Source organism: Octopus bimaculoides, chromosome 6 (assembly GCF_001194135.2).
Source record: "Octopus bimaculoides isolate UCB-OBI-ISO-001 chromosome 6, ASM119413v2, whole genome shotgun sequence".
In the NCBI taxonomy this organism is placed as follows: domain Eukaryota; kingdom Metazoa; phylum Mollusca; class Cephalopoda; order Octopoda; family Octopodidae; genus Octopus; species Octopus bimaculoides.
The window spans coordinates 72,413,618-72,430,336 of NC_068986.1; the positions used below are offsets into that span (position 1 = coordinate 72,413,618).

The 16,719-nt window shown below is 32.7% G+C and overlaps 1 protein-coding gene across 6 annotated transcripts in view; it reads left to right on the plus strand.

Annotated features, from left to right (window-relative positions):
* The window catches only part of LOC106873536 (rab11 family-interacting protein 4A), a 99,955-nt gene that overhangs the window by 28,049 nt on the left and 55,187 nt on the right, over nucleotides 1–16,719 (plus strand). For all 6 annotated transcript variants that reach the window (XM_014920940.2, XM_052968866.1, XM_052968867.1 and 3 more), the window contains exons 3-5: nucleotides 2,844–2,902; nucleotides 10,949–11,148; nucleotides 13,205–13,309. In XM_014920940.2, coding sequence (XP_014776426.1) covers nucleotides 2,844–2,902; nucleotides 10,949–11,148; nucleotides 13,205–13,309 — 364 coding nt within the window. The remainder of the gene's footprint in view (nucleotides 1–2,843; nucleotides 2,903–10,948; nucleotides 11,149–13,204; nucleotides 13,310–16,719) is intronic.

Below are 16,719 nucleotides of genomic sequence, written 5' to 3' on the forward strand. Positions count from 1 at the left end.
CTCTCTCTCTCTCTCTCTCTCTCTCTCTCTCTCTCTCTCTCTCTCAGGCAAATCAAAAATAAAAGCAAAAACAACAAAAGTCAAAAGGACACACATAGTGAAAGTATTATGTTAACACTCAGTTTAAGATGGTAAAAAAGTGGGGGTGTAACTTTTCAAGCATGACTCTTCATCAGAAAGAGGAGAGAAGAAAGGTCTGGAGAAATGGAAAAAACATAGCCCAAGAAAAGCATGTGTGTATATATAAGTGCAGGCATAGCTGTGTTGCTAAAAAATTTGCTTCAGAACCACGTGGTTAAGGTTTCAATCCCACTGTGTGAATGCTGTTGGCTAACATTGACCCCATGCATCTTGGAATACAATCATCCTATTCTCTACAATGAGTTATTTGAGCAACAGCCTATTCATCAGATGATGATACACTTTTCTTCAGTTACACTCCAACAAAACATTCTTTTTATTCATTGCCTGAATGTTATACTCTATTTAGACTAGTATCCCTTCTAATGGAGATTTCTTTCCTGTACTTCATACAATAAAACCTCAGCTAATTAAGTATTCTCCATGAAGCCCTTGTGGTCTGGCAGACAACTGATTGCATTAATAACATGCATATCAACACTATCATTATCATCGTCATTTAATGTCCGTCTTCTATGCGTGCATGGGTAGGACAGTTGACAGTAGCGGGCCAGGTAGAAAACTACTCTAGACTACTGTGTCTGTTTTGGCAGGATTTTTATGACTGGATGCCCTTCCTAACACCAACCACTCTACAGAGTGGACTCGGTGCTTTTTACATGGCACTAGTACAGGTGAGGTTAGTTTTGGTATGATTTTTACAGCTGGATGGCCGTCCAAATGCCAACCACTTTACAGTGTGGACAGAATGCTTCTTCTGTGGCACCAGCACTGGCAGGGTCACCAAGTAAACTCACAAGACAAGGAATTGTGAGAGAGGCAGGAGCATTTGAGGAGGGGAACTTGTGTCAGAGGATAAAAGATTAGAGTGGCAGAGAGACAGCAAGAAGATTAGAGTGACAGAGAAAGAGAGAAGAAAGATAGAGTGAGAGGAAGAGAGAGAGAGAGAGAGAGAAGTACAAAAAAGGGCCAGAAACTGGTGTGCTGATGTAAAGGAGATACTTGGTTACCTAGTCAGAGGAAACACAAGAGGAGGAGAGAGAGAGAGCAAGTGATCAAGAATGAAGGTAGAAATATGTGTGCTGCAAGAATGAAGGTAGAAATATGTATTTTGAAGCATTGAGAAGTACTGTTTAAAACTTGAACCGTTAAAATACCATTCAAGAGACAGCTCTATAATCAAACAATAACTTCAGTACTTTCTTCAATGTTTTTCTTTTTTTTATCTGTGTAAAGTAAAAACTTTACTTCTGTTTGCCATCACAATTCACAAATGATGTTAAATTTGCATTTGGTGAAATAAATGTTTGCAAAGGACACACAGCAAACAGAAAAGAACTGGTGGCTATTCAAGACAGAATATCATATGAAGAAAAATAAACCAGTAATAAATCTCTACTTACTAGAACTACATATTAGCTCAGCCAATGGAAATCACATACACACACATTTGCTTTCTTTCTCTCTCTCTCTCTCTCTCATTCACACACCTACGCATGCACTAAAGTTATCTGCATTAAACTCCTCTGCACCCTACTTCATTATACATCTTGAGAACCTGTTATGTTATTAAATATGTATTAGAATGACCACACACATCTTTGATTAATTTGTCAATACTAAAAACAGTCATGAAACACAGAGGTTTATTGAACCATATATCTACCAAAATGTCAAGATATTAGTAAAGAACTAAAAGTAAGAATAGCACCACCACCACCCCTGAAAACTGTAGCATATAGAAATTTGGTAAAACTACATCTGGAAAAAAAGATCCTCAAATAAAACCCTCTATAGAGTAGTTTCAATAAGAAATTATAAGTTACTGTGTAATATAAAGCAATTGTTAAAAACCTGTCAAAAACTGCAGCAGAGAGGAAGAAGAAAATTTTAAGAAGGCCAATCAATATTTTGTGTAAACTTAGTTTCTCATGAGAATTGTAAATATTTGAATGTTTATATATTGTTCAGATGTACAGTCCTCAGAAAATGGACAATGTACACTTCTCTAACACATGCATGATAAATGGTAGGGATAAAACCTTTTGATTATTATCTTTTTTTTAATATGAAATCAAAAATAAGCATTGAAAAATAAAAAAAAAAGCTCCAATATTTTACTTTTGCCATTTACCAAAAGTAAAGGAGCAATACATTACTGTACATATATAACAGAAAAGATAACATAGAACAGTAGTATTTGAACAGTATATACCTACCTGCATTAAATAAACGTTGAATATCTAGAAATTGTTAATGTTGGATAACTAGTAATTGTTATTGTTCAGAAAATAATATATGAATAGACCCTTATTTAGAAATAAGTTAGAACACTACAAATCTACTGTTTAAGTATACATTATGTTTTCCATACATTTTTGGAAGAACAAAACAATTTACACACACACATACATGCACTCCTAAATACACATGTGTGTGCATACAGAGAGTGAGCTAGCTCACTATTGTGCACATACATGTACACAGTTGTGAGCTTGTCCTCTCTTTCTTCCTCCTCTCATACTAGGTAAATTTTATTGAAAATTTGAGATGCTATGTACTTCCAAACAAACTGTAGATAGAAAGAGCTGTTGTGTAATCTTTTACAAGCTACAAAATGTTTACATTATAATTTTATCAAATAATTTGGTAAATTTGTGTTTCAAGGATATAATTGAAGGTTTTGTTTCTTATTCTTTTAGGTAACAATCTTATAAAAAGGAGTTGGTCAGATGTATCTGATGATGAATTGAATTTTGAAGTAAGTTAAATTATAATAACAATTATCAAAATAATATTTCTAAAATTACTTAACCCTTTTACATTTAAACCAGCCAGCCATATCCAGCCCAGATATCATACCTGTTTTACATTCAAACTAGCCAGATCTGGCTTCTCAAATCTGGCTGGTTTGAACATACAATATCATTCTAAAAATAAGCAATCACATCATCAGAATTGCAAAGCTATGAGATAATGCATGATTAATTCAAAACAATGCAAATAAGCATAACATTTGACAGAGTAATCTGAATGCTAAAGAGTTAATGTTCTAGTCAATTATTAAAAGTACTTAAAATACTGAGTTACCATACTAATTTGTTTTTCATAAGTGTTTATGTTCTAGATGCTTCAGCTGTTTTGCTATTGAACTTCCTACAGTTAACATCAAAGATATTAGTAGTACCTGTAAAATTGTTGATGATATACCATGAAATAATTGGTTAAACGATCATATTTCCTTTTAAATATTAAGTCAGTGTTGCTTCTCCAATAGCTTTTAATTTGTGGATGATGATGATTGCAATGTATCATGGTCGATGCTTGAGCTTTTGTCAATTATGTAAATATATACAAATTCATAAGGTCTGAGAACTCAATAACTATTTATTCTCCTTTTATCTTCTTTGAAACTAAATAATTTCAGCTATTAGAATTAACAGTGGTTTAAGTTAAAACATTCTTCAAAAAGCCTTTCTTGTAATTTGTATTGGTGTCTCATGTTGATTTTGAGTAGTTGTATGATAAAAAAAACAAAAACATTCCAACTTCTACCATCTCATTTTTTTTTAGATACAGTGTATCTAGGGTTGTATTATGCAATATGTCCTAATTTTCAAGACAGTATGGTGTGATTAAGAGAGATTTAGCTGCTATCTTTTGTAACTCAAGTGACTACATTGAGGTTTCCTCTTTAGTGATGATGTTAGGTAGATGGATATTATAAATGTAATTCTTCCAAAATAGACCTGGACTTTTGGATTTTATTTCTTCTGAGGTGCAATAGTGCACAATGCATTGCTATTTTAGTTTCAGCATTAACACCATAATTTGGTGTATCAAAAGTATTTAGTTTTCCAATTCTTAACTTTTTTCTATATTTGTTGTTGGTTCATGTTGTGTGCAGTTTTGTTTTTCTTTCATCCTCCTTACCAAATGGCAGTGTCTCAGCACAGCTACAGTCAAAGGACTGAAAGCAGTAAAAATGGAAAAATATTTTTGTTGGAATATAAATCAAAAGAAAGCATATAAACATCTGCTAAATAGTCTGTTGCTCAAATAACTTTTGTATGGCTTACAGGTTCTTCTTAGTTTGAGTATTCAGACAAATCTAGATCCTACATAAGGATAGTGAAAATAGATTTTAATTACTTTGATTTTCATTGTATTATATAACTGGACTAATGTTATATAAAGAAAATTACTTCTGCTGCTATTAGTACTATGTCATCTCAATGTAGTCTAGCCTGAGGTTAAATGACTATCACCACTGTAATGCTGTTTATCTATCAAGTATGCTGAAGTAGATGGCAGTGGAAAATTACCGAAGCTAATATTTAAGAAAAGTAAAGATTCAAACTGGACATTTTTGAATGCTCATTTCCTATAGAAGTAGGTAATATAGAGAAAATTAAGAACATTTAATCCTAATGTACTAAATTTAAATAATTACTTCCTTTGTTATTTATACAATATTTATGTAAGATTCATTAATGTGCTATACATAAATATTTATTTCAAATTTTTTTCATTTATATAGTTAACTTAGCAAAGACCAAATGTTAGTAAGCAAGAAAACCGACAGGATTCTATTTTCCTTAAGCTAAGGACACACAAGGTGTGCTATAGGCAGTTTAACAGATTTAGTAGATTTTGTATGAGTTTATGTGCTGGAGCTATAAACACTAAGAACACACAGGAAATAGATATTATCAAATTGCCAAAAGGATCCATCTGCTATCTGACATAATTAGCAGTGAAGGCGGATGTTCTGAAAGTATAATAGCCTGGCGAGAGAAAGTTCAGAGAGCTATTACCATTGTTGATAACAAAAGGCTTCTCTCTCAGGATGAAAGGCAAACTGTATGATAGTTGCTAACAAACTAAAGACTAGAAAGAAATGAAGCAAGCATGCTCTGCCAGATGTGCATTGTCAGTATGCATGAATGATGGAGTACACACGTGTTGGGAGGAAAACTGCACATAAGAGGAATCAGATGTGGTGTGCAAGAAAGAAGACTATGTGGTTATGGACATGTGAGATATGTGGATGAGGTCAGTTGTATAAAGAAATGCAAATCGTTTAATGCGGATGGAATCCGGGGAAGAAAACTACCTAGGAAGACATGAGATGAAGTAGGGAAGGCCAATTGCAAGACATTGAGTCTCATGGAGTAGATGTTAATAACTAAGATGATTGGTAATATGCTGTGCTCACCACTATGGTTCTAAAAGTATTAAGTATACATACAACTGGGCTCTGCACCCTATTTGTTCTTGTCAAACCTTCCCCAACACTCTTTCATCCCACAATCACTCTTCTAACTACTTTATTATTCTGATGTAATGAACTTAATGAAAGTAGAACTGAAAATTCCATTTTCCTTTCTGTGCTACAAGTTGTCTCTCTAGAATCACTTCCTTTTAAACACCCATCCCTCATCATCAACATTGTCACTCACCACTTTTATTTTCCACTGAGCACCCTTTCTGTACTAGCAGTTATATTTCCCTCTCCCCTGAGCTACATCCTCTTTGGCAAACATACTTCATTCTTAACACCATTTCAATTTCTGCTAACAGTCACCCTCACCATGCATTATATTCACCTCTAATTCAATCTTAACACTGTCTCAAATCTGCCATTGACCACATCCCACCTTTGTTCACCACTCATATTTACCCTTACATAACTCTGATCTCCTCCATCTCTATCACTCAACATATCTCTCTCTCTCCACCCCCATGCTTATACAACCTTTATCCACCCACTCACCAAACCTGTAATCTTTTTATCTCTTATCCTTACCCTGTCTACAGGTTTATTCTGCTGCTCTTCATCCTTTCTGTACTTCTATTATCACCTTGACAATGTTTCCACCCTTGCTCACCATTTCTCTTCTAATCCCATTTCTAACCATCTCTCATTCTCCTCCCTCACTTTCAAATTTTACCCACCCACCCTTTCTGATCTTCTTTCGCCACTCTCTTTTATTCATCTTATTGTACCCTAAGGGTATGCACTGATGCCTCATTACCACCATCTTTTACTTTCTTTCCAGCTCCATCCCAGTTGCTACCACCTTCCCTTTATATAATGCAAGGTAGCTATGATCTTCTTCAGCAAAAAAAAAAGGGCTACTTTTGATCCCTCTATTATACTTTAACCTCTCAATACTTAGCATAAAGCCCCTTCCCTCTCTTCTTACACTCAGTTGAGGAGTATTTTATAATCTTGTGAATCAACATGGTGACTTCACAAGTGCTGGTGCCATGGAAAACCATCTGGAACACTGTAAAATGGTTGATGTTAGGAAGGACATCCATCCATAGGAACCATACTAAAGTAGACATTAGAGCTCAGTGCACTCCTCTGTTTTATCAGATCTGAAATTGTTGAATTCATACCTGTACAGAAGACATATCTTAAATGATGATGATGATGATGACGATAGTAGTGGCGATGGCAACAGCAGTAGTAGCACACATATTCATATGTATACACAACATATATTCCTACATTTACTTATGTCCCCAAATATAATATGAAGTTGATTAATAATTGTGAAACAACAAATTCTTTTGGAGTTTGTTTGTGACCAAGCGGAAGGCATTTTTCACTTTACTGAATTTCAGTTTCCAGTTTATTGAGCTGAAAAGTAAGTTCTGGATATTTCTTTACATATATATTTTTAGATATATTTCAAATGTAACATATCTATAGAACTGGATAGAACTTAATCCGGTTATTTTGTCACCATAATTTTTTGTTGTATCAGAGCAGGAAAATGACAGCAGTGGTGGTGGGGATTAGATATAAAGTTGGCTATGAGGTTTTAGACTCTCTTGTTGGTTTCGGTTGATTTCCTTCTTTGTTTTGTCTTTTTCTGTTTTTGTTATTTTCTTAATTCTACATTTCTTTATAAAATAAGCACTTCTTGTATAATCCTTTCAATTATTGGCACGAGGCTTGAAATTTTGGAGGAGGGGGGTAGTTCATTATATCGACTTCAGTACTTGACTGGTTCTTATTTCATGAACCCTGAAAGGGTAAAAAGCAAAAGCATCCTCAATGACATTTGAACTCAAGATGTAAAGACAGACAAAATGCTGCTTCTGCAAGCTCAATGCTGTAAGCACTTGTAGCATAATGTGTTGAGTATGTCAGTTGTCATTCTCCCATTAGAAAAGATACTTCTGCTTAACAAACTAACAAGTTGTTTTATATTTAAATATACCGTTTATCAAGTTATTTTGAATCTGATTTTTTTTTTTTTAATTATTCATTTGGTGTACTTGGTAATATCTAAATATACTGAAAATTTGCTTGAGAAAGAGCCTTTATCTTATAGTTTTGTAGCTTTAAATAATGTCGTCATGTAGAAACTGATAAACCTCGTGAATATAAATAATCATCAGTAATATTTGGTTGTTTATTGATGAATTCTAATTAATATGACCTTTTGATGGATTATTTCTAATATCAAATTAGATTAGTTGATCAATCCTCAGTAAGTAAATAAGACAGAAACTTTCAAATCAGTTGGATTACATCATCTAATGATTTTGTTTATAATGAAGTTCACGTGTTAAGAGAAACCAAAACTGTGTTTGCTGTTATATTCGTTCAATGAATAGTTTATGAAAACCACTTCTTTTAATTGTTAATCTAATTAATTCATTACATTGAAGTGCAATTGGAAGAGTTACTTTGGATAAAAGATACACTTGCATTCAATCTGAATTTGCACCGGAACTATCTAAATTTTGTTTGTAAAAATACACGGAGAAATAATCTGTGATTAAATATCGATTTATGGACTTCATTTTCTGGATTTTACGAAATTATTATTTAATAGTGCAATACAAATTTAATGAAAAAATTTTCTTATGCACATTTTCTGAACGTTGCATCTATACTCAGGGAAAAGTATTTACTAATTGTCAAGACAGAAGACATTACATTTCAACTCAGAATGGAGTATATCATTAAATTATTCCAGAAATACACCGTTGCAACTGTTATTATTGCAATAGCCATGCAGTCAGTGGATATTCCAAAATGGAAAGAGATGTAATTCCAAATTATTGGAGCAGAACTTTTCACTTGTTCAAAGAATGATTTTATCACTAATGAACTGATCATAGTTGTACTTCTTCCCCTTTCCTCCTCCACTTTCTCTTTTCAACTTTTCCTTATTTCTTTATATTTTAATGGCAATGTTTTTAACATTTTCAAACAGCTGTTCTTTCTTTTACAAATTGTAATTTGAACAAATGATTATATAATGTTAGATTTAATCTTAAATGGCAAATAATTTCCTGTAAACTTAAGCACTAAAAATATTATTGCATTAACAACCCACCTTAAAAAAAATTTTGAAATTAATATGTACTTTGCTTTATTCTATTCTCATGTGTATTTTGAATAGTTGTTAATACACCTATAATAATGTTATGGATGTAAATACATTGGGAATATCTTATGCTGGTGTAATTGACATACAGTATATAGTATTGTCTGAGGTGGAGAATTGACAGAGTTGTTAGAATGCTAGATAGAATGCCTTGTAGTATTCATTCTGGCTCTTTGTTTTCTGAATTAAAATCTCACCGAAGTCAACTTTGCTTTTATACTTTTAGTGGTGATAAAGTCTCAGTCTAGTGCTGGGAAAGCTCTTCTCCTCCCACATCTCTCTATTATGGCTGTAATTCAAAGGTCCAACCTTGTCACAATGTGTTGCATTGATTTAACCTCAGAATTACATTAAGGTTATGTGTTTGAGGAATACTTTGCCACTTACATCTTAATTCCATGATGAGCATTCAGTTGATTGACCGATTGACTGCTCGTCATCAAATTCAAAAGAGAACCCACCTACCAGTAGTCTCTCTTTTGAGTTGTATACTTAAATTCCACCAGGGTCAGCTTTGTCTTTCAACCTTGATTGGGAATGATAAAATAAGTTTAAGTGAGAAATAAAGGCAATTGAAATCATACCATTATATTGGTGTGATTTCAATTGGCGTTTATCCCTCTCTTACAAAAATTGCAGCTGTGCTTAAGAAAGAATGTAGTATTCTGTTAGTATGTTGCATGATTTTGTTTAAGAAATTATTGTAAAGAATATTTTACTTTAGTATATTGTAGAAATGAAATTCAGTTGATTTTTTAAATTTTTTAATTTATCTTCCAATAAACAAAAAGTGAAACAATCCTGCTTAATGCAATACACATCAATTTCTTCTCTATACTCTTCTAATGCAAATTATACCTACTGTGACAAAATATTCTTTTTAAATCTATATTGTTTTGGTACATTCCGTGTTTGAGCAAAGCAAGTCATTTCAACTAAAACCTGTATGAAAAACTAATGATTACTTTCATATATTGGAACAATAATTGACATCGTGGATTTTAACTACTGAGGTTTAGATTTTTTGACAAATTTTTCGAAATAATCAGTCAGTTATAATTTATATGAAAGTTGAATCACTAGTTAATTAATTCCAGTGAAATGTAATAATTTTTTTTTTTTTTTTTTTTTTTTTGTAAGTGAATAAATCATCAAATGAAATAGAGGTGTTAGTAACTTTTCATAGTTCAATACCTATATATTCATAATTTTTATATACTGATGATTTGAAACATTTCTAAAATGTTCACGATACAGGTTTTAGTTATTATGATTAATTACTTAAAAAAGACATGGTTTTAAATATTAATCTGCATTAGTAATTTCAAAGCTAATAAATACAAATTGATTTTTACTTCTCTCAGAAGGAAGCAAAATGCATGATTATTTTCCTGAATGCCTAGTTTTGTTTGGGTTTTTTTACTCTTTATAGGTAATGATATATGTTAACAGTGATCCAATAACAACTTCTAGAAATATTTACTAAGATTTTGTGTAGAATTGTGATGATATTTTTAAAATTGAAAATTGAGATTTTTGTTTTTTTTTAATGCATAAAACTGTTAGAGAATAAAGAAAGTTATGGAGAATATTTGTCTTGGGTTTAATGATTTCATGATTTTTCTTGTACATTTGATTTGTCTTCTCTGGAGTGGTTTTCTTTCTTCCTTGTCAGTTCAATAAATACAAATACAATCTAAATTCAAAAGAAATTATGGAGCAAGCATTCTCTTGTGACCTGAAATTATTGGGAGATCAGATCAGTGACATGCTCCCGATTGTGGGGAGTGGAAAGTGAAACCAAGTTTTTGATTTGATTTTTAACTCTGGACTGAAAGTCACTAAACTGCTTATCTGTTTGTAAGTTAGTTTCTCACTAACAAATAAGATGTTCAAAATGGGAAAACCACTTGCTATACATGATTTTTAAAAAATTGTTAGTGTTGATACTGTCAAAATGACCACTTCTTGCAAAGCAAGGAATGTTCTGCAAGGAAGTTGTGCAGATAGAACTCTAAAAATGTTAGTCATAACAGTGAATGATAAACATTAGTCAATTGTATTCTTAAATCATCTGATATATTTTACTGTCATAATTTCTATTGCATGTAAATAAAACTTTTTCCTCACTCAGTAATTAGTAATAAAGAGTACATGTATTTATCTATGGTTTTACTATTAAATTGAACTGCTTTTTTTTTAATATTTATGTGAGGGTGAGTAGTTTAGTTTCTCAAAAAGTTTTAAAAAATTAACATCTTAATGCAGCTCAAATTTTGTTAATTATTATATTGTTTTCTGTATACGTTATTTTTTAAGGCAAAAAAGCAATTTTAAGAATGAAGTATATTTCTATATTCTTAAGATTATAAAAATATTTTATATTTTAGAAAAACGCTGAATCTTCTGAGACCAGTACAAATACTTATGCTGAATATGATATCAATACAGATGAAGATGCATGCACTTCACTGAATACTGAATTTTTTCCAACTCCTGTTGGCAATTTTGATGTACAATTACAAGTGGCTTCAGAAGATGACAGAGATAGTTTTATCAGTGGCCGATCATCTGAAGTAACTGAAAATAGGTAAATTAATTCAGATTTTTTTTTTTTTTTCTTTTAAATGTTATAAACTTTTGAGTATCACTTGTTTGCATTTTAATTCAATTCTGTTATGCAAGTAATTTAAAATTATTTTTCATATCAAAGTTTTTGAGTGTTGAAGGGAATGGACTTAATGATGATGGTCATTACCACTTGTGATGCACATTATGATGATAAGCATCGGTTTTCCTCCCAGTCTTCTCATGCTGGCATAGAAAGATAATTATAAAGCTCCTGCCCCTTGCTAACATGAGTTGGGACTCTCTCAGGGAGTTTTTAACAGCTAAATGCACTGCCTAATACTAAGTGATTTAATCTGCTCTTATGATATACTGGGATATGGTGTGCTTATTCTAAATAACCAGGGTGCACACTCTTTACTGAATTTAGAGTACACCACCATAAAGCAAAACTTCTGCTTAGGCTGTTAGTTGTATTTACAGGTACAACTGCTTTATCAGTGCTGCTTTTGATTATTGTCAAAAGGATTATTTTTAAGAAGCTATCTTTAGCAACTCTAAGTTGTCTACAGCTATCCATACCATGACAAAATACGCTGTAGACATTTTAAAAGCTATCTTGGGTGCCTTTAGTGAAGTTTGCTCTATTGTAAGTGTTTTCACCAAGTCTTTAGTCTGAGGATAAACTGTGGGTTGAGGTATCTTCCTTTTTCTCTTTCAGTCTCAGAGACACTACTAAAGTCTAATGTCTGCTATTTTTCCCTCTTATTAAATCATATGATTTTGTTTTCCTTTGTAGAAAGAGTAGTTTTATATTGTGAACCAATATATAACAGGTACTTATCTTGTCAGATTTATTAGGATAGAAGATAAAACCAATCTTTATCAAATAATTCTTTCTTCACTGTTGTGAACTGCCACTGAACAGACCTGTGATCAAGGATGTTCCAGCTGTGATCTCATCTTTTTTTTTTCTCAGCTCTGAATCTTAGAATTCATTATTCAATGTGTCTATAATAGGATGTAATTTGAGGAAAATGTGACTGCTATTTCAAGTGGGTCATGCAACCATTATTAGGCTCCTCCTCTTTGGTTCATTTCTTAAGTGTTTGTGTATTTAGTGAAGTGCTGATGAAGAATCCAAATTAATCATAAAAAACATTAGTGCTATAGAAAAGTGGGAATAGCAAAAATGTTGGATGTTCGCTTTTGAGCATTAGCATATGCACTACCTATAGTTTCAACTGCGCATTAACGTGTAGTACCTCAATGAGAATTAAACCTGACTGCAAACTTTCTGCTGTATTACAATACTTGCTACAATAAAGACTACACTATTTATAATGCTATGAATTTGACTGCACAATTATTGGAGGAGTGGATACAGTCTATTAAATCAACACCAGTTCTTGATTGGTGCTTACTTTATAAACCTGAGAGGAAGGGAAGTTAGAATGCACTCTGGCAGGATTTGAACTCAGAATGGATGTAACTAAATACTGCAAGGTAATTTGTCCAGTTCTAGCAATTCTGCCAATTTGCTGCCTTAAGGTGGTGAATCAATGAAATTGTAATATTCATAAGAATTTAGTTATTTTACAAGATTTACATAACTTGATAAAATTTTTTTAGTAATATGGTAATTATATTTCCAAAGTTTTGTATAATCCATTATGAAACAAGTTCTAGCTTGGATAAGTTATTCAAATAGTGAACTAATTTATTTTCGGTAGTTGATGACAAAAGCTGTTTATCGATCTTTTATTTGTGCATAATTGTTTTTTTCCTAAGACATTATTTGTGTTATCCATTAATCAGGTTGTTAAATTTTATATATTTCTTCTGACATTAAGAAGAAAGAAAAAAAAAAATGCTGTCAGAAGTTTTATGCAACATTGAACTAGTAACTTATTGAAATGATCAATATAGCAGTAATTTATTATATCATGAGATCAAATTTGATAATACTGTTATTTATAAATTGGTTGAATATTGTACTGCAGAATACCAAATTAAATTAGGATTTTAATGAAGACTAAATTCAAATTTTGATACAATTCTTTTAATGTATATTTTAGTCGTCATGACATAACAGATGAAGATAACTATGAAGATTTTGGTGAAGGAGAAGAGTTAGAGTCTCAATCAGAAGCCGACATCCCATCTCACACTAGAGGACATATGTAAGAATTTGAATTTACCATTTTGATTTTCATTTTGAATTAATATGGATTTTTAATACAGAATAACATAAAACTCAACTGAAATCTTTTGACATGAGAAGCTAGAATGTTTATTCTTCACTCTTTGTTTACAGAATGGTCACATAGTTTAAAATAAGTAAGAATTTAATTTACTTCATAGGAATCCTAATAGTATATTCAATCACTCTTGTAAAATTTAGTTTTCTTTTTCCAGAATAATTTGCTTTCAAAGAAGTAATGATAAAGGTCACATGCAGTAGACTAAAAACACTGTAAACACCACTTCAATTTACTTTCTTCCAGCGAGTTAATGGTTATGTCTGCAAAATTTGGCATAGCTGTCAATAAATTTTCATTTAAGACTTCTCTACATTTTTTTTGTTTTCTCTATTTATTCTATTTTTGTTTTTGTTTTTTTTCTTTTCCACAATGTTAATATTAATTTATTCGTAGCAAAGAGTTTTACAGAAAGTGTGTATGTGTGCATATATGTCATCATCTTTATTTTGTCTGTTATTCCATGCTTGTGTGGGTTGAAGGAGTTTCCTCTGACACTGCATTATACCATTTGTTATCTTTTGTCATCTCCTTTATAAGGCTCAGCCTCTTGAGGTCAGTTTTCACCACTTCTTCTCATGGCTTCCTTTTCTGCGAACTCCTTCCATTTTGGATATCTTCTTTATTCAACTGTCCATATACACTTTATACATCACATCCATATCAGCTCTGTCTTCTCTCATACATACATCTGATTCCTAGTTTTTCACCTCAGCTTAATTATGTTCCATTGCTCATGCACACCAACATTAAACAGCCAGCAGAGCATGCTTGTATCATTTCTTTGCAGCCCTTGTATATCCTCAGTTAAGTGCCCCTTTTGTGCTATCTTGTGATATCATGATTGGCTTGTGAGAGTCATGTATAGGGGTGTTGTGAGCAATGAGCTTAATGATTAACTTAGCATGCAGGTAGTTCATAAGCTCAGTTCTAGCTATTTCCTGTATGATAATGCTCTTATAACAGACTGTAAAAATTTGGAACAGAAATTTTCGAAATAGAAACAGAAACTCATATTGAAGGGCTTTAAAACAAAAACAAAAATCTTTTAGTAAGTTCAATGGAAGATAGGACCTGATACAATGAAAGGAATTACTATGCTCAGTATTGAGAGAATTTGAGAAATAGTGTTTCTCAAATGTCCAGATGGCCCCCTTATAGTAATTGATAACTTTTGTTTCTTAAATGATCAAATTAGCAGCAGGTTGGCCATTCAGAAAATGTAGTAGCCAGAATATGAACAAGGCAAAAGAAATTAAGGAAGCTATTACCTATGCTGGCAACAAAAAGGCTTCTCCCTCAAAGTTTGTGTGCAAAATGCAAAGCTTCATAAGTGAGGTATGAGGATTGAATACAGAAGACTTGTAAAAACTTGAAAGAAATGAAATAGGCATGCTTTGCTGGGTATCTGATATCAGTGTGCATGGACTTTAGAGTACAAATTAGCTGAGAAAAATACTGAGTATAAGAAAAAAAAACATAGAGTGTGCTTGAGACTGTACTTGTACAAACATTCATGTATAGAGTGACAGCTGTGTGAGGAGAGTGCAGAGAGTTCAAAGTCCATGAAATCAGTGGAAAAGAGAGACCCAAGAAGACTTGGGATGAAGTGTTGAAGACTGATCTCATGAAGGAGATGACAAAAGACCATGTCAGTTGATGGTATACAGTGCTGAAGAAAACAGAACCACCCATACAAGCTTGACAAAACTTGTGTTAAAATAGAGTTGGAGATGAATTAATGGAGACTAGGATATATATATATGTATATATTCATCTCTACTTTTAGGTTTTTTACTTATTAGTATCTTCTAAGTCACTTTTTGCCACCTTTCTTACTTAATCAATACCTTTCTCATCTCTCTGTCACTACTCCTATTCATTGTACCATACCACCTGTGAACATAGAGAAAATGTTTGATCTGTTTACACTCAATAATTCCCTCTCCTACCACCACCTGTACTTTGCTATTCTTCTCTTCTTCCTAATTATGACATTTGATTAACGAGACATTGCAGCAGAGCTTTTAGCTCCAGATACAACCCACCACCTCAAATCACTTTACTAAGATCTGTCACTTTCTTACCAGCAAACATTGCCCTTCTCTGCAGCGGACCCCGATCCCCTTCTCCCTCTGGTCACTATTAGCATCCAACTGCTTTGGTGTCTTTCTCCTATTGCAATGCCTGAGTAATGCAGATTGAATTAAATCTGAAGGAATCTTATACCACCCCCATCTACTCTATCCTCTACCAACAAATGTGTATTGCTCACCACTACACTCCTCTCAGGCCACCTCTTTATTGATACCACTTACTCTCTTAATTTTACTCTTCTATACTGTTAGTCATTGTTCCCTCTCTTCCAGATCACTCGTTATTGAAATGTACTACACTCACTACCAACCATTTCTATGTCTATTCATCTCTCTCTTTCATTCTCTATCTCTCTCTCTGCTGTTATTGTTTCTCTACTGTTACTGTTTCCTCTTCACTCTTTATGCATTATCTACAGTCACTCTCTATCCTATCCACTCATTTGGTTATTTTGCCCTAAACAGAGACAATATTCAGTAGTGAAGATCCTCTTTTGTTTTGCAGTATGTTTGGTGTCTTGTTTAGGTTGTGAGTGAATAAGGCATGATTGGAGAATAAAGGGTTATGTCATCTATTTTGGTGTTATTGTGACAGCAGGTAAGTTACTGATGTATAGAAAGAAGATAGTAAGAACAAAATCAAACTCGTCAGAAAGAGCTCCATCAGCAAGCATAGCAATAGTGTACTCTGATAAAAAGCTACTAAGAGACAAGTGGGGCTCATAGACAGGAAGTTTTGATTGGATATTTGCATGTCAGACACAGCTGAAAGTTTTGATGTTCAGAACCACAATGCTTTCACCAAATTCATCTGAGGAAAGAGCTTACTGATGGATAACAGGAGAATGGGTCACCAGTGAGAGAGTTTTTACAAAGCTGCACAAACTGCCAGAAATAGCAAACAAACCTCCCTCAAATTATATTCCAATAAGAAAAGAATATGTTAGATAATTTGGGTCTGAGTAGTCTGCACTTCATAGGCTAACTTGAGGCTGAACAAAAACAACAAAGGAACATTTTGAAATTATAGGTAAAATTCTATTCAATTGAAACTGATATGGTATGAAAAAATTCACTATAATGAGTTTGCTAAAATGAAAAAAAAAGCAAAATGCAATGATACTTCATTCTTTGCACATTTCCTACATATTTCCTACATATTTCAACAGTTAGCTCAGCAAAGAATTAGAATGTATTCAAGTTAACAAACTTTAAAGAAAACAAAAAAAAAAAACC